This window comes from Rhamphochromis sp. 'chilingali' (assembly GCF_963969265.1).
Source record: "Rhamphochromis sp. 'chilingali' genome assembly, chromosome: 2".
NCBI classification, from domain to species: Eukaryota; Metazoa; Chordata; class Actinopteri; order Cichliformes; family Cichlidae; genus Rhamphochromis; species Rhamphochromis sp. 'chilingali'.
In genome coordinates, this window is record NC_137930.1 from 13,769,848 (window position 1) to 13,792,331 (window position 22,484).

Here is a 22,484-nt window from a genome sequence, read left to right on the forward strand (position 1 = left end):
GTGTCAGAGTCCCTGCAAGGTGCCACTATCTTCACTAAGCTGGATCTTCGTAATGCTTATCATTTGGTTCGCATTAGGCAGGGAGATGAGTGGAAGACGGCCTTTAACACGCCACTGGGCCACTTCGAGTACCTGGTCATGCCCTTTGGACTAACGAACGCCCCAGCCGTATTTCAAGCTTTGGTGAATGATGTTCTCAGGGACTTTCTGAACAGATTTGTGTTCGTATATCTGGATGACATACTCGTATTTTCCAGATCGCTCCAGGAACATCACGCTCATGTCCGTGCTGTCATCCAGCGCTTATTGGAGAACAAACTGTACATAAAGGCAGAAAAGTGTGAGTTTCATGCATCGTCAGTCTCTTTTCTTGGTTATATCCTGGCAGGGGGGCAACTGAAGACTGATCCAGCAAAGGTCAAGGCAGTCACAGAGTGGCCGGTGCCCACATCCCGTAAGCTTCTCCAGAGATTCCTGGGCTTTGCCAACTTCTACAGGCGATTCGTCAGGAACTACAGTCAGGTAGTTGCACCTCTAACACGCCTCACGTCTACAAAGCACCCATTCACGTGGCCTACCGAAGCCGACGGAGCTTTCAACAAGCTGAAACAACTGTTTACAACAGCTCCCGTGCTAATTCAGCCCGACACCAGCAAGCCCTTCATCGTTGAGGTGGACGCATCAGATGTTGGAGTGGGGGCAGTGTTGTCTCAACATACTGGTCCATCAGCAAAGTTACAACCCTGCGCTTTCTTCTCGCGTCGCTTGTCTCCGGCAGAGAGAAACTACGATATTGGGGACCGTGAGCTGCTTGCTGTGAAACTAGCATTGGAGGAGTGGCGGCACCTGCTGGAGGGGGCTGAGCACCCATTCATAGTCTGGACAGACCATAAAAATTTAACATACCTACGGAATGCAAAGAGACTAAATACACGCCAAGCCCGTTGGTCACTGTTTTTTGCCCGTTTCAACTTTTCTATCTCATATCGCCCAGGTACCCGGAATGTTAAGCCAGATGCTCTCTCCCGCCAGTTCGAAGCTGCCTCAGAGCAGTCAGGGGTGCCCTCCATACTCCCTGCCAGCTGTCGTGTAGGGGCTGTCACATGGGAAGTAGACTCCGTCATTCAGCGGGCTCTGCAAGCAGAACCTGATCCGGGCACCGGTCCAGCTAACAAGCGCTATGTACCCACAGCAGCCCGCACCAAGGTTTTGGAATGGGTTCACACGGCCAAGTTCACAGGTCACCCGGGCCGAGGTAGGACAGCTATGCTACTGAAGAGACACTTTTGGTGGGAGACGTTGGATAGGGATGTACGTGAATACGTAGCTGCTTGCACGGTTTGTGCTCGTAATAAGTCCAGGAATCACCGTCCTTACGGACTGCTTCACCCACTAACCACCCCACACCGGCCATGGTCACATATTGCGTTGGATTTTGTAACAGGGCTTCCAAACTCTGCAGGAAAGACTACCATACTTACCATAGTTGACAGATTTTCCAAGGCAGCACATTTCATAGCTCTAGATAAACTGCCCACTGCTTCAGAAACAGCTAAACTGTTGGTTGAACATGTTTTCAGACTCCATGGGATCCCTATGGAAATAGTGTCTGACAGGGGTCCCCAGTTTGCTTCTCAGGCCTGGGGAGCCTTTTGTACGGCCCTGGGGGCCAAGCCCTGTTTGAGCTCAGGCTACCATCTACAGACCAATGGCCAAACTGAGCGCCTGAACCAAGAACTCGAGACCACTCTTCGCTGCGTCACTGCCCATAATCCAGCCTCTTGGTCCACATTCTTGCCGTGGGTTGAATATGCGCATAACACACTCACCGCCTCGGCCACAGGTCTTTCACCTTTTGAGGCGTCCTTAGGTTACCAGCCACCTCTGTTCCCCGAGCAAGAAGCTGAGCTTGCGGTGCCTTCTGTCCAGCATCATCTGCGGCGTTGCCGCCGGGCCTGGACGCGGACTCGTGAGGCGCTGTTGCGCGCTGTGTCTCGCCAATGCCACTACGCCAACCAGCGGCGCACGGCGGCTCCTACTTACTCTCCGGGGCAAAAAGTGTGGCTGGCGGCTAAGGATATCCCGCTCCAGGGAACCTCCCGCAAGCTGTCTCCGCGCTATATTGGGCCTTTCGTGATTGACAGGCTGATTGGCCCTGCGGCAGTCCGGCTCACATTGCCTGCATCGTTGCGGATCCATCCGGTGTTCCATGTTTCGCAGGTCAAGCCAGTGTTGTCTAGTCCTCTGTGCCCTCCTTCCGACCCCCCTCCTCCCGCCCGGCTCGTCGATGGTCATCCTGCCTTCTCGGTGCGGCGTATCCTGGACGTGCGTCGGTGGGGCAGGGGCCGGCAGTTTCTGGTGGACTGGGTGGGGTACGGGCCTGAGGAGCGTTCGTGGGTGTCTCGGTCTCTGATCTTGGACCCGGCGCTTGTTTCTGATTTTTTCAGGTCTCGTCGCGTGTCCGGGTCTGCTCGGTCGCCGGGGGGCGATCGTTGAGGAGGGGGTACTGTCATGGTCCGGGTGAGCACGGGGTTTTTCCACTCCGCTGGGTTCTACCTTCAGGCAGAGACTCCAATCAGCTTCCACACCTGGTTCCAATCAAGTCACCTGCATATAAGACCAGCATTCACAACAGACCTCTGCCAGATCTTCTGCTAACCCATGTCAGTGCTAGGCTGCGAACCCCTTGTGAGAACCCTCAACTACTGCTTTTCCTTCACCGTGTTTTTCTTTGTCATAGGACCCACCTGGCAGTCACGTTTCCCGAACTACTCTCATCTCCGCCTGGACGCTGGTTCTGTCATCTGGTTTCTTCCTCTCCACCATCGGACTACACCTGCCTGCCTCCCTGCCAAGTCCCTCACTCCACGCATATTCTGGATCCTCTCTGGACACTCCTCACCCGGAACCCCCTGGACACCCCTTCCTCGCATGACACTTTAAACCTGCAACGCGTAAGCTCTAACCTCCATAGCCTAATCCTGCAGCTGTGATTCACTGGACTGCCACTGACTACTTGTCTCTTCTCATTATAGTGACTGCGTACCTCCATCCAAGCCGCTGCCCCTTTTTTCCATCCGTGAAATCCAGCACCTAGCCATAGCACTCAGTTTCATGTTCACAGTTTGGCCTCACAGTTCACAGTTCATAGCATTTCATAATTCATAGCATTCATAGTCTCCTGTTGTGTAATTTCACTAGACACTTGTAAATAAAGCACTGTGTTCACGCCCGTTTGCCTCCCTCTGTGTCTGCATTTGAGTCCACACCCACAGCCGGGCCCTCTCGGCCGTAACACCATCAGGCCTGCAGGTGGCTGTCCTTCATCCTCCAGCCTCACACACATACACACACCAGCATTGAACACAAGAACACAGTGCAGCAAACATACATCCAATACACTAATAACAATAAAGGTCCACACTGTTCACGAACCCCGAGTCCCCGGAACCGGGTCCGTGACAATAAGTGTCCAGTGTTATAAACAGTGACACATAAGACTGCTCTTCCATTAAGTTCAATCAAGTTCCTCCAGTGAGGACATTTGTTGCATATTTTGCTCTCAGTATATGAAAATTGGACCATTCTCTCACCATGCAAGTCTGTGGACCTTTTTTTTTTCTTTTATAAGCTTTCTCTTTGTAGACCTGATTTGAAAATCACAGTATAACCATGAATATGTCACAATTATAAGATTAAAAACATTAGGAAATTGTATTAGTCCTATAATGTCAACACCTGGCATATGTTGGTAATTTATAATTTTATAATTTATGAAGTCCAGCCCTTAAAAAGCGCTTTCAATATATTTTGAAGTTTTAGTTAAGGAGGACAACTGGGTGCCTAACAGATTTACCTAGATTGTTTGTCAACGTTCACACTGATAATCAAATAAAAATGCATACATTCATGCTGTTATTTAAAGTAAATGTAAAGTATGGGTAGGCAGCAGAGAATATTTCTTTTTCATTGCATTGCCAAGTTGTGACCCACCGTCTCTTCTGCTTGGTTTATCCTGATAGTCATACACTGGTCCAGTCACTAGTCCTTATGGCTAAATCCAACCAACAAGCCACTCAGAGGCGTTGGGTTCTTCATGTGCATCAGATGGAAGAAAGATATATGTAATTCCTGGATATGTATGTCATATAATACTGAGTGTAGACATGCAAAAAAGCTGTGCAAGCACATATAGACAAGCACACAGTGTGATTAAAATGTAAAGTAATGGAAAGTCAAGCAGACAATTATCTTATTTTAGCTCATATTAATTATTTATTTCCCTTTTCCTATTCCCTTACACATATGCCTTTGTTACTGTCTCTGTAATACAAAAAAATGAATAAACTAAAAATATAAGAAGTTATTGATTGCCTTAAATCTGTGACTTGGATTTTTATTACTTCAAAATGGCTCTTCTGCTTTATGCTGGGGCTAATGTAGCCAAGAGCCAGCTCCCTAAAACAAACAAACAAACAAACAAACAAACAAACAAACAAACAAACAAACAAACAAACAAACAAATCCTTGCAGCCATAAACACATATTCTTCATTAACCATTTGAACTGCAAAAGTTATTGATTACTCTAAATTATTCACCCAAGAAACACCAACATTTATTTAAATACACATTTTAAAACATAAAGAACTTATATGATAAATCATTTAAAAGTAACGTCTTTAATGATTTGAAAGAAAAAACATAGTAATCAAAAAGTGCAGTCAGCTGTGAAATATAGAAGCAAAAAAGGAAGAGACAAAACAACTTTTGCTGAATGAATAGATGTTATGCTGAAATCCAATATTCTTCTATTACATCTAAGATAAGACAGGAAACCACCAACATCTTTACCGTGTTGTCAAATGCATTTGCTTATTGAGTTACTCTGATGAGAAAACTCTATACATGAACCTGTGATATAAAAAATACCACACTATGAGACTTGATTTGTCATGTACTCTGTGCAGGTAGGAATGCTGAACCCAAAAGTGCAGACTAACGGAGGCAAAAAAGGTGAACTCAAAATACAGTTTTAATACTGGACACAAGGAAAACTAACTAAACTGAAGAATACAAATAAACTAAGGCAGACAGATGGAACACACAGTGAGGTATGATGCAAATCACAACATAGACCAAGAAAAACACAGGGTTTAAATACACAGAGGGAGCAAACAGGGAATGGGGGACAGGAGGGAAACACAGCTGGGACAAATCATGCCTAACAAGACAAGGGAAGCAATCTAAAAACACTGACGTGAGACACAGACTTTCAAAGTAAAACAGGAAACATAACACAGAGACACGGATTTGACGAGCAGACAGGGGCAGACGGAGCAACTATGGAACAAAGACAGAAACCAGAAGACTAAAAACTCTAACATTGAACCCAAAAGACTAGAAATGATAAATAATGACAAAATCAAAGTTAAATAATCATGCAAAACTTCAAAACTCTGGGTCAACGACGAGGTATTCTAACATGATTAGCCTAACACATTCTGTTTGCAGGAGAAGCTTAATGTTCATCAATATAAGTGTAGTGTAGTGTACTTTAGTGTTGTAAGATAATTAGTGTTTAGTCTTTGAATTTTATTTGCTAGTGTCAAGGTAGCAATGGTCCTAATCATATATAAACTCTGTGGTATAAAACAGTCTTGAGTAACTGCTACGGGTGCTAACTATCTTCGGTTGCTTACTCTTGGCTTTGTGCAGGTAAATGTTGGTAACATAAAACCAGTTCTGTGTTTGTGTGCTTTGGTGTCTCTGTGGATGTGTTAAAAGCTTATCAAAGGAGAGGTGGTTTGTGTTGCCTCAACAGGAAGTTGTAAGTTTTGTTGTAGTCACCTGTTTTATATTGGCAAAAATTGAGAAGTTCTATGAAACTTTAACAACAGAATTTTTTTTTTTGCTGAACCAAAGTACAGCTTGTGGCTTTGCAGAGCAACGCCACACTGAAACTGGTCTAGTTCTCATAGGAAAAATGAGATATGAATATAAATAGTCAGTCTGTTGAGAAGGTGAAATTGAGGTCTTTTATGTGATTTAATAGCAAGATGGAACAAACAAAGGTTCAGGCACCAGAAGATCTGTCCATGTGTTCACAAGATTTTTTTTGAAAAGGATGTGGAAAGATACTTTCCCATTTTGAGTGTGTATCAAAACCTTTAGAATGGCCTAAATATGCTTGAACATCATTGTTGCTATGTGTCCAGGAAAAGAACCCCCCAACAAGGTTGTTAAAACAGCCATTTGAATTTTTACTGAGGAATTTAGAAATTATGTTCCTGTGGCGGTTGATAAAGTAGCTCTCAGTGACAAACATGAAACTAAAAGCTATGTTTTCTCTCGTACTGTATTCTAAAATTAGCCAGAAAGGTTCTGTTTCTTCAAGGTCAATTATAAAAGCTCTGAATGCTAGCAGTGGGAACTCTGAATGATCTGTTTTTATGATAAAAAGCCAGGTGATTTCATAGCTGACTGTAATGCTCTTAATAAGAAACAAAATACTGTTAAGTTTGTGGGATTGATGGCTCCAGTGCAATGTCAGACACCCATGGTAGAAAGTAGTTTCATTTGTTCACCTTAGGCTATCTCTGTTAACATAATAACTGATCTAGTACAGGAAAAACTAGCCTCAGGTCAAGTGCTGGTGAAGGTGCTTTCAGAGGCACCTCAAAAAGGAATGCCTCCATGGCTAAGTAAAATTTCAGTATGGACCTAAGACAAGTAATTAAAGCCATGCAGCAACATATTAAACACTAACCTTGTGTTGTGGATGAAGTTATTTTCACAATCAAGCCTCCATCACCATGGCAAGATCAAAAAGATGGTCTTGTGTAGGGATGGGTATTGTTTAGGTTTCATCCGATACCGGTGCCAAACCAGAACTTTTGAAACGGTGCCGGTGCTTAAACGGTGCTTGAACCGGTGCTTAATAAAGAATGGAGAACACAAACTTTGTCCACAAACCTCTTATGTTTTTATTTGGAGCAGTCTCTTTTTTTCTGCAAAATGATAACCAAGTTAACCTTTTTTGTTGATACAACATACCTCCTTTGGTTGGAACCGGTGCTTAAACAATGCAAAACACAAACTTTGTCATAAAACCTCTCATGTTTAGCTCATGTTTAGCTCATGTTTGGGGTGAGGATGATCATGAGAAAGGTGGTCGATCAGACTAAAAGGACACAAGATGAGCTTGGTAATGATCTTAAGGCAGCTGGGACCACAAACACTAAGAACACCTTCTGTAAAACAACGCTGTGATGGACTGAAGCACCTGTTTGTCAGTGAACTTCTAAATTATTTAGCGAAGTTATTTTGGTCAGATGAAACCGAAATCAAGCTTTTTGGCATCAATTTAAGCCACCCTTTTGGAGAAAGAGAAATGGTGAGTATGAGCTAAAAAATACCATCCCCATGGTTAAGCACGGAGGTAGAAATATTATTCTTTGGTGCTGTCTCCAGACATCAGTCCAATAAATAAATAAATAAATAAATAAATGAAAATCGGTGGAGGGAGATGAGACCTGGAGGCTTCACAAAGTCATGTCAGAAAGGACCAAAAACTATCAGGAATTAAGGCAGTTATGTAGCCAAAACCAATAGTAACTATCAAGGTATGACTAATGAATTGGCTGGTGAGAGTATACTCATAATTTTCTCACATTTTACAGGTCAAGTCATGAAAAAAATAAACCTGGGGTGTATTTTGCAGTCTTAACAGAAGCTGCTTTTGTACATTAGCACTTCAGAGGATTTAGGCACGGCACAACTGTTTTTTAGTGAAGTTGCAGCTTTAACCAGCAGCTTCTTTTCAAACTTCTCCCCGGGAGCCAAATTTCAGCCCTCCCTTACTCTCATCTTACCTCTAAACCCAGCAGCTTGTGATTGTAGCACGTCACGGAACCTTCGCCGGATACGTACCGTGGACTATTATACGGAAATGCTCACTATTGTCCGTAGGATGCAAAGCCACTATTGATCTCAGTCTGCCTATTGCTCATGCACCCTCCCTCTCCCCCTCGCTCCCCATCACAGACACACACATACACTCACACACTCACTCACGCTTCCTACCTCCCATCAGCATCCCTGGGCTTTCTTGGACTGCAGCAGAGAAACCGCTGCATCGAAGAAGACAAGAGGAGAAAAAAAATAGAAAAAAGAAAAAAGAAAGAAAGAATTAATTCGTTGCTCACTACCTCCGTGGCCGTGTAGAGACGCAAATCAAGGAACGGACACTTCAGAGTCTTCGAGTTCGTTTCGATGCACTAGAAATTGTAAGCATTTATTCATTTGTCTCACTGAATATCAGCAACTATAAGTTCATCTCCTCCATCACCCACGCTTTAGTCTGGATAACTGTCATTAACGGTAAGAGGAAATTTCGTATTCACCTGCTGCTTAAAAAAATTGCAGTAGAAAAAATAAAATGCTCCGCGCTCATGATTGACGGGAAAGTTGGGCAACTTTCGAAGTCGTCCAGCGCGAGCATCTTAAGCTGTGCTTAGAATTAGAAATCCACACCACAGAACTGTGTTTGATCAGAGTAGCTCCTCATTTTCTTGATGATCAGAGCAGATTCTGAGGCGTGTGTCAGCTTTTGCCTGCTGCCAAAGTTTTATTGATTATTATTATTATTTTTAAATATATTTTTGTGTCTAGTCTTTTTTCATCGTGGAGCAATGCTGCGACTTTTTGCTATGCGTGTGTGTGTCCATGGAAAGGGTGATGGGGTAGGGGGTGCTACCATCCTGACGCGATCATTGGTCATAGAAAAAGCGAGTCGGTGCACGCACGGCGAGGCAACCCCGAGCTTCCCCCTCCGCTTAGCGCGCACGAGCAGCCGGAGTGAAATCTGCAGTAAGATGCGCACAGAGAGAGAGACGACGAGGGGAGGGGGGGAGATAGGTTCATCCATTAATCAGGAGTCAGTGCTCGATGCGGTGTGAGGAGAGCAATCTAACTGTACAGCGTAGTGCGACGTCGTCTCGCAAGGGAACATTGAAAGGACTGCCCGAAATCTAATTATGGGACGCCAGTTGCGTCAGAGGGCCGCGCGGTGATTGATGTTCCTTCCCGCTCGTGCTCTGCGCTATACTCACCCGGTGGCGCCGCCGCGTAGAAGCCGCAGTAGTAAAAACGCTGCAAGTGGAACAAAGAGGAAAGTGACAGATGAGTTTTGCATAAAGCTTTCCCAAACTTCCCCATTCATCCTTCTGGAAATTGTGACCAGGTGTTCGCTTCGAGGCAGTTCTCTTGACCGGATAAATGTTCCATTTGAATAGATATTTGTCAAACACCCAAGTCAGTAAATTGATGTTTGCCTTAGGCCCGTGTGCCTCCGTGTTTGGTTTAGCACGCGAGATGGCAATGAAAACATCCATTCATCTATTCACATTAGTCGTTTTCACTTCTTTGTTAATCTCAATTTTCATCTCTGTTTGAGGACAGTACGCACAAAGGAGGGTTTGGCTTGCATGTCTGCGGCACACGTCTCACAGATGGTGGGGGCAGAAAGTCAGGATACAATCTGTCAGGCGGTCACCAGCCTGTAGAGAGCAGGGCAGGTAACATCAAGCGATTCATATGTGGACATAAGTGAAGAATGTCTCCCTCAATTATTTAGTAGCGCTTCATGACTATGTCTTCTTTTAACTGGATTCAGTGTTCAGTATGCCAACAAAGGTGGGAGAGTCCTTTGTAAAATTCGCTTCATTTGCTGAGATCAGTGATGTGAAGCCACCTTCATGTCTTATGCTTCAGCAGCTCATCGTTTTACTGTGTGGAGGTTAATTGAAATCATAATGAGTTAAAATGTTTCCACCTGACCAAATGTTTTCTAGTATCCCTGGCCTAATTAATGTGTCACGTATAGGACAATGAATTTGTTTCATATAGCACAAGAAGGTACAACAGCAAGATACCAGGAAGAACTGGAGTGACTATAGAGATCTGACTTTATTCAGAAGCTGAGCTGAACAAACACACTCACACCCGGTCTGTTGCTTTGAACTTCACTGGCTTGTTGAAAGTGAATATTTAAGTTGGAAATTTTTTTCTGAGAGGCACTGTGCAATTTGCTGAGAACAAAATGATGCAACAGCAGTCATCATCCATCCACTGAGGGCTGGATTAAAAAATCCCACTAAAAAGTTAAAGGGTGTTCCAGTGTCCCCTTTTTGAGCAGCATAAGGAGAGAGACAAACAAATATAAAGTGGTGGATTCTGACATGTTGACAAAGCCTAAAAATACAGAAAGTTCAACTGAGCATTGCACTGATCATGACAACAGACACACACGATTCAAACTTCTACAGAGGGACCTCTACAGCAGCTGGCCAAGCAGTCAGTAAACCTTCACAACTGTCAACTGGCCTATTGGGATTCTGATCAAAGCAGTCAAGTGGGGTTTGCTTGTAAGTTTTTAGTTATTTCCACTCCCTCTGTGTTCTGTGGCAAATACTCACTTGTGGCCTCTAAAATTTGCTATGTAGTGGTTTGATCACACTACATCTTTTGTGTCAATTTTAGGGAAAACTACAACGGAAAGATATCCCTCTAACGTTCTATTAGAAAACAACCAGGTGTTAAATGTACACATAGATAAGAGGTGTGCTAGAACATGGCATAATGTTTCATAATTTTCTGAGATCAATAGGGATCGAAACGTTTTATACCTTCTTCTTTTTATGCTTTGGCGACAGTTGTGAGGTTTCCTTCAGGCTTTGCTAAGCTTCATACACCTTTCATGCAATACAGTTACAGTTTTTAATCTCTGTCTCCTACAGGCAGCAAATCCAAATTCAAGGCTTACTTTACCTACCCATCGTACCACTATAAAAGTACTCATATTGCATGTCTACATGTGGAACCACATGGGAGGTTCTGAAGTATTTCTGTCAAAATTTAAACTTCTCTTGTGAAGCATCTGCAGAGCTTGGCATGTTATTTTATTCACATGATGTGCATGAACAAATGTTCACTGCAGCCATCTGTGGGCACCGTAGAGAGCCTGTAGGGCTTTGCACATACCGCTTACACTCACATATTGTCAGCCAGCATGTCGCATGCACTCACTGGATCTTATGCTCAACAAAATGTTGCTGATTTTGATATTATCAACAATGAATTATAGTTTCAAATTGAATAATATACTGCTGAAAATAGCTTCTTCCTTTTACCTTGTGTCATAAGAATATGCCTTACTGAGTCTCATAGCAAGCACCTCCAAAGTGGACCTGTGTGTGCTTGCAGGCATCTTGTGTTTTCGTGCGTGTTTGCCAGTGATTAATGAATGTTGCTGGATGGCGTCAGCAGGCCATGACAGCTCGACTGCAAGGAAATCATTTCTTCACCCTCCGTGGACTGCTGATTCAGAACTTGCAGGAATTTTGCTGATTGCTAAAATCACAACATGAGAGTTGTTGTAATAATAACCCCAATAACTGCGTCACAGCAGAAGGCATGAGTCGCCATCAGAAAGAAAATAGAAGTGACCATAAGCGATATTAGCTGTTTATTGGAGGAAATGCCAAGGTTGTTGGTTGAAGTGTGGTGACTTATTGTATAACCATGGGTAATTTCTGACATCAGCAATATGTGTATGTGAGGAAATGGATTAAAGATTGCTTCAAAAAGAGACTGGACATTTGGACCGGACTTTTAAGAATTATCTCTGTAGCCCAAACTATATTGAAAGACTTCTAAATGTCAGCATTAATGGCCATTTGCATAAGGAGGAGAACGGTTAGCCTATCATGAATAATGAAATGTCAACAGAAGAGGCATACGTTTCATATTCTGCATTACCATCAAGATGATGACTTTGAAATTCTTGGCGCACTTGGATAAGCGAGATGAGAGATGGAAGAGGGAAAGAGAGGGAGAAAAAAGGAGGAGGTGAAGAGAGATTGAGAGCCAGAGCGAAAGGAAAGTAGAGATTAGCATGGAGACCAGGGAGTACACGCAGACCCAGGTGTCTGTTATACAAAATTATCCATTTCCCTCTTTTATAAAAAGTTCTCTGAGCATTGCTGGACAGTTAGTTGATTGGTTATTTTCTTCTTGACCATTGGGTGTGGAAACTCTCAGAGCATATCATGAGGTTTATCACACATTTAGACCTTTAGTCAGAGGCATCAAGTTCTCAGTTTGGAGGAGCAGTGTGGTTAAAAATGAGGGGAAGTTTGGAAGGAGGAATGTGCTTCTGTACTCACAGCGGTATGCTCAATGGAAGCTCTTTTGTGCATTATAAAAGCACAGAATGTCATATTTGACCAATAATGTTTGATGTATACTGTAAATCCGAGTGTTACTATGAAGTCCTTCACTATATAGTATCTTGTTTGATTTATATAGGGATCTTATATAAATAACTAAATATGTAGTTATTTAGTTATTAAACAGGATGCTAAGGTCTGACAAGATAATCTACGTAATCTGTTTCAAACCACATTGTGATCTGCCCCTAGATATTTCTAGTTATGGCTAAACTAGTTTTGTTATTTTGAAATGCACCCTGCATCTACTACTTCAGTAGCTAGGTACATTAGTTTAGCTTGCCACCATCTTTTACCTCAGAAGTCAAATGTTGGAACTGAGAACAACGTCAAGCCCGAGTTTGCAGTGTTCCAATAATAATAGTAAGAAAAAAAGCCAATGTTTTGCTTGCATTATCAAGAGTACAATGCAGTATTTGTTTTTTGGGCTCAAAAAGAATGCTTCAGCAAGTTTATAGATAGAACCTGTCCAGTGCTCTGTATGTGGTGTGTTAAACAAGTTACTAATACACAGCAGTGGTAGTACAGTGTTTTGGTGGTAAGACCAACTTAATGGGGGCTTCTAGCTGAAAATTCTGACTGTGAATTTGGAATTTCCTGCTTCCCACCTCAAATGGGACAAATTACATTTACAAAAGTTCTCTCCAAAGACTAAAAATACATTGCTGATCCAGCGAGTAATGGATGTTTGGCCCAAACCAAATCGACTATCGATCTATAGGTTTGAATGACTATGTTGACTCAGGCTAAGTCTGGGTGATAGGTATGTTGGGACATTGAGTCTACATCTGGTCTACGTAATATTTGCCATAACACATGTCTACACAAAACAGTAACATACCTGAGCCTGAAACTGTGAGGACCGATTCATCAGATAGATTAGATATTCCAACATCTAACCTTGTAGAATTTTTCACTTCCCACTTCAGGTTGTAATCCATCTGTTTGTTTTTTACTGTAGGACACATGGAAGCAGTGTAAATTATGTAGTTGTCCTGTAGCCACAGAATTAGTGCTGTATCTTTGGGAATTGTTGGGGGGGGGGGGGGGGGGGGGGGGTAATCACCTGCCTGTGCACAAAGTTAGTTAGGGCACTTTCGCCACATCATTTGACTGCTGCATTGCACCAAAATCTGCTTCACGTCGTTGTGGAGCTCCGGCGCTTGTGTTCAAATGACAGAGTCCGACTGATGCTTTATCTAATGCTGCAGAGCAAAGGTGGTAGAAGCACAATACATCAACCTGCCATGGTCAATAGGGTACTTCACCCAGTCTTAACACATCACTGTATGCTTTCCACCCAAGAGATTTCACACAGAAATGCAGAAGTGTGTTAAGGTTTTCATCTGCTCTTAGACAAAATCATTTCACATTACTGTGTGACTGCAATGTATTGTCTTACTGATATGCGTACTAGAATCTACAAGGAAGTACTTACAATTTGCTTCTAATGCTTCTAATTAAAATAAAAAGAGTGTAGCCAGATAAATTACTCTTTCAGGTTGTTTGCGATTACTAGTATTTTTGTTAAGGAGATGCCAGTGACTGCTCTTTTTCTCGAGGCCAGCATTGAAGTTAAGAAAAATAAAGCAGTATTTGATTAATCGAGGATTTATTTACCATTAAACAAACTCAGTCGACGAGCCTTCTTTCTCACATACCTGGCTTGTCAAACACCACTTGACCATTTGTTCAGTGTGCACTCTACAGCATATAGTGATGCTAAAGTGGCTTTGGAATGGAAAGTGATGGCCCAGAGGCTTTCTCGTGTTTCTCTTGCAGCAGTGTTTGGGTACAGTGACTGCTGGGTGCTCATATGGCTTGGCCTTGTGGGTTGACAGGTCTTCTGAAATGCCCCACCAGTGTCATAGTACAGAGTCCCCTAAGGAGAGTCAGTCATACTAGCTGACATGTAATTCCAGCCTAGAAACATGAGCCAGAAACAAATCACATTTGACATAAAACAGAGCAGCAAAAGCCACATTTTCAAGGATGTATTATTTTTGAATGCATAACAGAAATACATATAGTTATGGATATCTTTTCAGAACAATAAAGTTTATTCTGACTTAACAAAAATGTAAACCGCATGTATAAAAACATATACTAAATACAAAGCAAACCTGACATACAGAACAGAAAACAATGCAACAGACGTGGTGCTGAAATGCAATATGCACTCAGCATTGTGAAATTATAATTCTAACATGTTAATGCCAACAAAACAAAACAGGCTTAAAAATAAATTTTTGATCAATCAAATCACAGCCTCTGTCAGTGCGCCCCAGGGCAGCTGTGGCTACAATGTAGCTTGCCATCGCCAGTGTGTGAATGACTGAATGTAGTGTGAAGCGCTTTGGGGTCCTTAGGGACTAGAAAAAGCGCTATACAAATGCAGGCCATTTACCATTTACAGCGCCATGCAAAGAAAGTATCAATAATGCTCAAGATATACATTAATCAGCCACCGCATTAAAGCCACTGACAGGTGCAGTGAATGAAATTGACAGTCTCATTTCAGTGCAGTGTTCTGCAGTGGAAACCTTGAGCTCCTGGACGCATGTAGATGTGCCAAATTCCACTTTGTCATATCCACACCCACTGAAATATTGTCGCAAATCAAGCCCACACCCATACGGCAGTGAGACTCTTTAATGACAGTGGCCTCTGTAAGGAGGGTAGTGCATACCAGCAAACTGCGAAATCTGCTCATAAATGGCTCGAGGAACATCACAAAGAGCCCAAGGCAATAACCTGGTGTTCAAATTCCCCCAGATTTCAGTCCACCCATGACATCCATGATGGAAAAGGTCTGCTGCTAGTAGCCAAGATTCTGACACACAAGGGAGTCATTCCATCTCAAATCATTTTTTTTCATATTTTAACAAGCCAATTATCAGATATTTTTTATATATCTGTCCCAAGTTACAAACCCTGATTTATTTTGACGGTAAGAGTGACCAGTGAAAATTGGGCTTTTATCTTTAATAGTTTTTTAGATATTCATTCACATTCAATCTGTCCTCTGGCCATTTTTCAAAAAAGAAAAAAAATCTTAAAAACTATTTAATATATGAAAATAAAACTTCACATCAGTCATTTTATATAGTCAAACTTTGGGCCATAACATTTTTATGCAAATTGGAGATGTCCGAGCAATGCTGCATATAAATTTAATAAATTGTTTCACATTTTCTGAAATACGCAATATGGGCAAAAATATTGAGCCACATTTCTTAAGCTTTGAGTTCAGATGTATAAAATTAAGCACCTATGGACAGGCAGACTGCATGGCTTTGGTTTCAAAAAGCTCACCGAATTTGATTGTGGGATGCTGCCACTCCAACAAGTTAGTTTGTGACATGTCTTGGAAATATTTAGGAATTACATCAACATGGGCATGAAGTAGCAGGTCATGTAAAGTCACCAAGCACAGAGACATGCATAAATTCACCAACACAGCTGATTCACTCCAAAAATTCCTCTGGCATTAACGTCAGCACAACAGCTGGAAACTTCAACATACTTTCTATGGCCAAGCAAATCCTACAGGTGTAATGTGTATGTGGCCCTGTACTTTGTCATTTAGTGTAAGTGCAGGGACCACAAACACCTAGTTACAGTTTTCTAGCCACTGATGTCAACACATCATACTTCATGGGTTGGTCATTAATTATGTTTAGACTACTGCTGTCATGCCATCAACAAACTAATAATGTGTGAACAGATCATGTCCGAGAACTGAGTACAAAGCACTATACAATATACTCTAGAAATACTTCAAGGACCTGAGTTGTAATTAAATGAAACTCTGACAGCAAGCATACCACTATACTTACTGTATTGCTTATTTGTGCACTTGCTTGGACATTGGTTTCTTGATGGGCTCATACAAATAGCTTTTTTTTTTTTTTGCTATGTAGTTCAAACCATAAATAGGAGCATATTTCAGCCAGACTGAGAGTACAACAGTAGTGTAGGTTTGGGATATTTTGTATTCAGGAATATCAGAAAATTTGGCCAGTAACACTTTTACTTTATATTTTATCCATAGCTAGTCTACTGACTAATATTTATTTTATGCCAGTAGATTTATATTACAGCTATGTTTATGAGCATAACAGAACATGTCTAAGTCCCGGTATGTAGAGTTTCTTTAAATCATCAATGCTACTTTCAGCTAACAACTTCAAACCTGCAAAATTTGGCCTCTGTGACTTTTACTTCCTAGTACATCATTTTCATCTCATTAGTAGACTGCGCTTTCTGTCAACATCAGTGGGGAGTGTGGCTGTCTCTGTGTAAAAATTTTCTTTTGGAGTGTGCCAAGAAATACTGCAGGCAGGTATTTGTGACTGGCAGTCTTTAATCAAGCTAAACTTGCTTTTTTCTGTCTGTCCCTGCAGGTTTCCTCTCCTGAGTGGTCACTGGACTTTGAATCTTGCCAGTCTGAGATCAACTGTCTTCTCTTCAGCACTGTCTAGTTACTGCAATCCAATGGAATTAGACACCATTACTTAATTGCTAGTCTTCTGGCAGTTGGGTGGTATTTCAGGGGTAATAAATTAGCATAAATCTTGCTCTGTCTGGGAATAGAAGATAGAAAAACAACTAAGTAACTTATATTTATTGCAGCTGGTGGAATAAAAGTGGACTAAAGCTGAATTTAGTGCTTGTTACCCTCGTGCCAAGATGGAGGAAACGCATAACAACAGGACTTCCTTGGTCAGAGGTGCCAAGGACATCGCTAAGGAAGCCAAAAGGCAAGCTGCCAAAAATTTCAGCAAAGCTGTTGATCGAGCCTCTGATGAATACTCATCCCAGCGCAGCTACAATCGTTTCCAAAATGAGGATGAAGAAGAGAACAACTACAACAGTTATACTCAACAAGATGGTCTTTATGCCGACAATGCAACCAATGAAGAGGACGGGGCCTCTAGTGATGCCACGGAGGGTCACGATGATGAAGATGAGATCTATGAGGGGGAGTACCAAGGAGTGCCTGGATACAATGATGGGAAGCCACGGGATGGTCAGGTTGCTCTGGGCCAGCCAGTGTCTGACAGCCTAAAGAGCCGCAAGGAACTAGAAAATGAGAGACAAGCAGATGAGGAAGAGCTGGCCCAGCAGTACGAGTTGATCATGCAGGAGTGTGGCCATGGGAGATTCCAGTGGCAGCTGTTCTTTGTTCTAGGTCTGGCACTTATGTCCGATGGAGTGGAGGTGTTTGTAGTGGGCTTTGTCCTGCCCAGCGCTGAGACAGACATGTGTGTTCCCAACTCTGGTGCTGGATGGCTTGGTAAGGTTTTTTTCTTTGAAAAAGATGTTATATTAAGAAAAATATTACATTTTTGATATTATTCACTGAATGGTTTTGACGTCCAAAGAGTTTTCCTCGGTCTTCAAAGAAGTCTGCATTTTTTACAAAAATTACCTTGCAGAGTAAGAATATTACTGTTTCACCACTGATATCACCCTACCATCAATGAGGAACATGAAAAAGAGTTACCACAAAATGGAGATACTCAAATAAAATACATGTAAACATCAAGACTGAGCTTAAATATAGCTACACAATATGGACAAAGGTAATGGACAACTACAAAATGACAACTACAAGAGCTGCTCAGCCATGGAAACCCATGCCATGAAGCTCCAGTCATGCAGTGTTTGTGCTCATGCTAATGCCAGAGGAGGTTTGGGCCCATGCCGTTATTGAGTCAGCAGTGTTTTGAACAGTCGGGTTTACAGGAGCTCTGTTTATGTAGTCTGCCACTTCATGGCTGAGTTGCTGTAGGTGCTTCTCCTTACAGTTGATTGTAGAATAGCTAATAGGGAAGAAATATCACGAGATAACTTGTTGCAATAGTGTCATCTTATTAGAGTACCACACTCAATTTTAATGAGCTCTTTAGAACCATCAATTCTTTCACAAATGTTTGTAAAAGTAAACTGCATGGCTAGGAACTGGATTTTATACACCTATGGAAGTGGGACTACCTGAAATACCTGAAATCAGAGATTTATACCTAAATATCTAATGTTACCTGACTGTGGCCTGCTGGAGGTATTTTGAAAATAACAATTAAGAGCCAAACACCATTCCATGGAGTAGTCTGATATAGATGTGACCTTATCTATAAAACTTGACATAGACTTTTGCGGGAAATCTATGTCTAATTGACATAACCAGAAACTCCTTTTATCCCTACATCTTCCCGTCACTCAAGTTGTTGTGGTATGTGTTGACCTGACATGTAGTCAAGTTTGTGTTTCAGCTTAGCTCAGCGTGTGAGCAGGCGATGACATGGCCACCAGAAAGCAGCAGGGGTTTGAGTCCTGCTTTCTTGTCCATCTCTATTGTCTCTATTCAATATAGGGCAAATGTCAGTCAAATATTTTTAAAAAAAAAGAAGGTTGCAGCATAGGGTTAAAATAGGGTTCGACATTTGCGTTATGGCATTAGTTACTACATAGATCTGACGATTCATCTGTTAATGTGACAGTCTTCAGAAAAGAGGTTTGTGAATTGCCAAGGAAAAGTAATACATCATCAGTAAAAGGCTTATCCTAAAGTACAGTGGAACCCCAACTTAAGAAATTAATTCGTTCCCGAGGGTCTTTCGTAAGTCGAAAATTTTTGTAAGTCGAAGCACCCATTGCGCCTTTTGAGTGAACGATAGGCTATAGGCTAATTGCTAACTGCAACAACAATACATCGTTCAAGTGGAACAGCGAAGCGCAAGTACGAAAGCCAAGGGGGTTGTCACATGATTCGGAAGGCATTGTAGGCATTGTAGGCATTCTGGGCTCAGCCAATCAGAGCCAACGGATTTCGTTACTCGGGCATTTTGCCGTTAAGTGCCTTCGTAACTTGAATTTTTCGTTAAATGGGGTATTCGTAAGTCGGGGTTCCACTTTATTAATATCTTTTTAATATCTTTATTTTTTTGGATTGCTACTGCTACTGGCTCAGTGAAGACAACAAGAAGTGAAGGGGAGAGTAGGCCACCGAGCTTGGTGCCCTTGTGCAGACTGAAGCTTTTGTCTTAACACATGCATTTGGAGAGCTTTGTAGTGTTTTGTTCCAGTCTATGAAGGAAGAACCAAATCCAAATTTGCACAGAATTACAACTCATTCTCTCTCACTTTTCTCCTACCCCTCCACACCTGTCAGCTCTGGCTGCGAATATACTAATGTGAATAATACTATAAATAAATGAATTGAAACAAAAAGAAAAAAGACAAATGAGGAACTCTATCGAAGTCCTCCTAGCAAAGAAAATGTGTTTAGTGTATGTCTAGTTCTCTGGCTATTAATTTTACTGCATACAATATACTTTTCACTGTTGGGTATGAAAACTGACTGGGCCATTCCGAGCCAATTAGAGACAGCTGTTAAATATCAGTTTGCTATTCCAGAAGAACTTTTTATAGCCATTTTTTAGTCAGATTGTTCAATTAAGTGACCAGGGTCCAGTTTTCATTATTCAACTTAACAGGTGTGTTTTTAATCTTGTTTTACTCATTATTTTGAAGTAAGATTCAGATTTTTTTAAAAAGTGATTTTTATTGCACTTTAGTTAAGCAACGGGATTGAGTTGCTTTACTTTAGTACTTTGAGCTAATGGCAATGTTAGCATGGCAATAATTTATACACATAAAATAATAAAATGTCTTCATCTTTAAGACAACAATAGACAAACATTACTTTCTTAACTTTTTTTTAGATAAAACATATGATTTTTTTTATAAAGTTAAGCAATTCTTTGCGATTTGTTTAATTCACCAATTTTTGTGTGTGACTTGTTTCATTTCAGCTCAGTGTGAGAGTCATTGACATAGAGAGTATAAAGGACATAGCTAATGTGACATTCTTCAGCTCCTCCCATGCCATTCATGCTCTCCATATACAACACAGTTTCTGTCCCTCCATACATAGGACTCAGTTCTGCGTATATGCACCATCTTTGTTTACTCTTTCCCACCCAGTCTTTTAGAGTTCTGATTGGCCAACATTTCTACACGGTTAGGAATATATCGCCACCTGTTGCTTTGGCATGTTCCTAGCAACGTTTTCCTTCGTTTTTGGGTTTACATGTGAACGGAATTTAAAAAAAATAACAAAAACGGAAAATCTCAGTTTTCAAAAATACCCATGTAGGTGTGGACGTAGCCTAAATGGAATTACATTGACTAGATTTGCCATGTAGATTAATTCATTGTCACCCATACCTCATATAGCTGAGTCAGCATCTGAGCAATATTGAAATCGGTGTTTGGATAATTATTACTTTGTTGTAACAATTCATATTGGCAAAAAATAAACAAAAGAAATAAATGACCAAAAACAAATTGCCTTACTTTTTGTGTAAGGCAATTTGTTACAACAAGTTACAAGTAGACTCCTATTTTGAAGCGCTCTAATGAACCATCTAAAAGTCATCTAACATTGCTATCAGGAGACATTAATGCTTCTGTAAAGTCAGCTTTGTAGACATGGAGCATAATCTTATTGATGCTCATAAATTAAGTTAAGATTTATATGACACTTATAGACTGGTAGAAGTATTAGAGTGTTGACAGAATTAATCTCATGATCCTAACTTTCACAAGATTTGTGCTTTTAATGACATTTGATATGCAGAGAAACTAAGTGGTGTGTGACACTTTTAGCCATAATCTCATTGCTTTAGGAATTGCCAGTGGGTTGTCATGGCACCAGGTATTTGGATAGATGAGTAGGAGGTGTGTTAAGCTAGATGGATCTCTCCCACTCTAGGGAAAAGTTGTCTGTTTGTGTGCCAATATGTATTATGTTTAAATGTGGATGGTGTGTGATTTGGCTTTATCATTTCTAACACAACTATAAAAATACTAGCTTGGCACTGATATTTTTCTCAGTGTGTTTGTGCTAAATGAAAGTTTTTGTCACTTAATAAGATTCTGAGACAAAAAGTCATCCTTGTCTCTTATTACATTATCTTAGTGTGGCTTTATTACCAGAAGTACATGTAGAAGAGAGTACTAATCTTATTTCATGTTTGGGGGAGCAAGATGGTTTATTATTCACCCAGATTCCTCCTGTATTCTGACTCATCCCTCAGTGGGAGACAGGAGGGAAAGAATAGAAAGAATGAGTCATTTCACCAACTTGTCACACGCTGCATAAATAGACGATGCATATATGTGCTCACTTGCAGATATGCTTAAAAGAACAGTAGCACAGTAGCACTCATTAGTTATTTTTATCACAGATTCTCTGTGAAGGTCAGTGACTCTTGAAGTGGTCAGTAAGATAAGTTTCAGTGGACATCTTGTTAAAAGGAAAAACAATGTTAAAATGATAGAGACATCTGCTTATATTTGATTAAAACACTAATCCCAGCTCGTACATTAGTGTTTGTGAGGTCTGACTGAGTGAATACATATCTATATGTGATATGACTTAAAAAATCTTTGCCTCTCCCCTCACCAGCTTCAGATTAAAGATATCTCACAGCCTTATAATATTGGCAACTTCCTGGACACATTTAGTTTTAGGTTCACATCTTTGAGAACATGTTTCAGTAAATTTAGTCAAGAGACAAACAGATTAAAATTGAGTGGATAAAAGTCCAAAGGGGAAGGTGACCTCACTGAACTTGTTTTTGGCCATAACTCAGGAAATGAAGTTTATCATGCATAATTATGATATATTTAATTTTATCACAGTATTTTAGATAGAATAGCTTAATACAAACTAAATAACACCAATAATAAATACATATATAATCACTGCCAGGACACTGCTGTCGGAAGGAAAAACTCCCTTTCAACAGGAAGAAACCTGACTAAGGGAGGGGCAGCCTTCTGCCACGACTGGTTGGGGAGAGAGAAAGAAGACAGGATAAAACACATGCTGTAGAAGAGAGCCAGAGATTAATAACAGGTATGATTAAATGCAGAGAGGTCTATTAACACATAGTGAGTGAGAAAGGTGACTGAAGAAGAAATACTCAATGCTTATGACTAAATAAGCAGCACATATATTATCATTGATTACTTGCTGCTATTCAATGCACACCTATGAAAAGTCTGGGTAGTCCCAGATCAAAGCCTTACTAACATGAATATATTTATTATTTATATAAAGGAATTATCTCATTTTTATATTTCTGTCCCTGATCTACTCCAAATACTTTCTTTCCCTTTA

At 41.2% G+C, this 22,484-nt stretch overlaps 1 protein-coding gene across 2 annotated transcripts in view; it reads left to right on the top strand.

The window, feature by feature from the left end:
* Nucleotides 1–8,082: 8,082 nt before the first annotated feature.
* The window catches only part of LOC308385302 (synaptic vesicle glycoprotein 2C-like), a 71,447-nt gene continuing 57,045 nt past the window's right edge, over nt 8,083–22,484 (top strand). The window contains exons 1-2 of one of the 2 annotated variants that reach the window (XM_080864144.1): nt 8,083–8,381; nt 16,696–17,588. In XM_080864144.1, coding sequence (XP_080720270.1) covers nt 16,982–17,588 — 607 coding nt within the window. In that variant the 5' untranslated portion in view covers nt 8,083–8,381; nt 16,696–16,981. The remainder of the gene's footprint in view (nt 8,382–16,695; nt 17,589–22,484) is intronic. The other variant, XM_080864145.1, reaches the window with a different exon arrangement.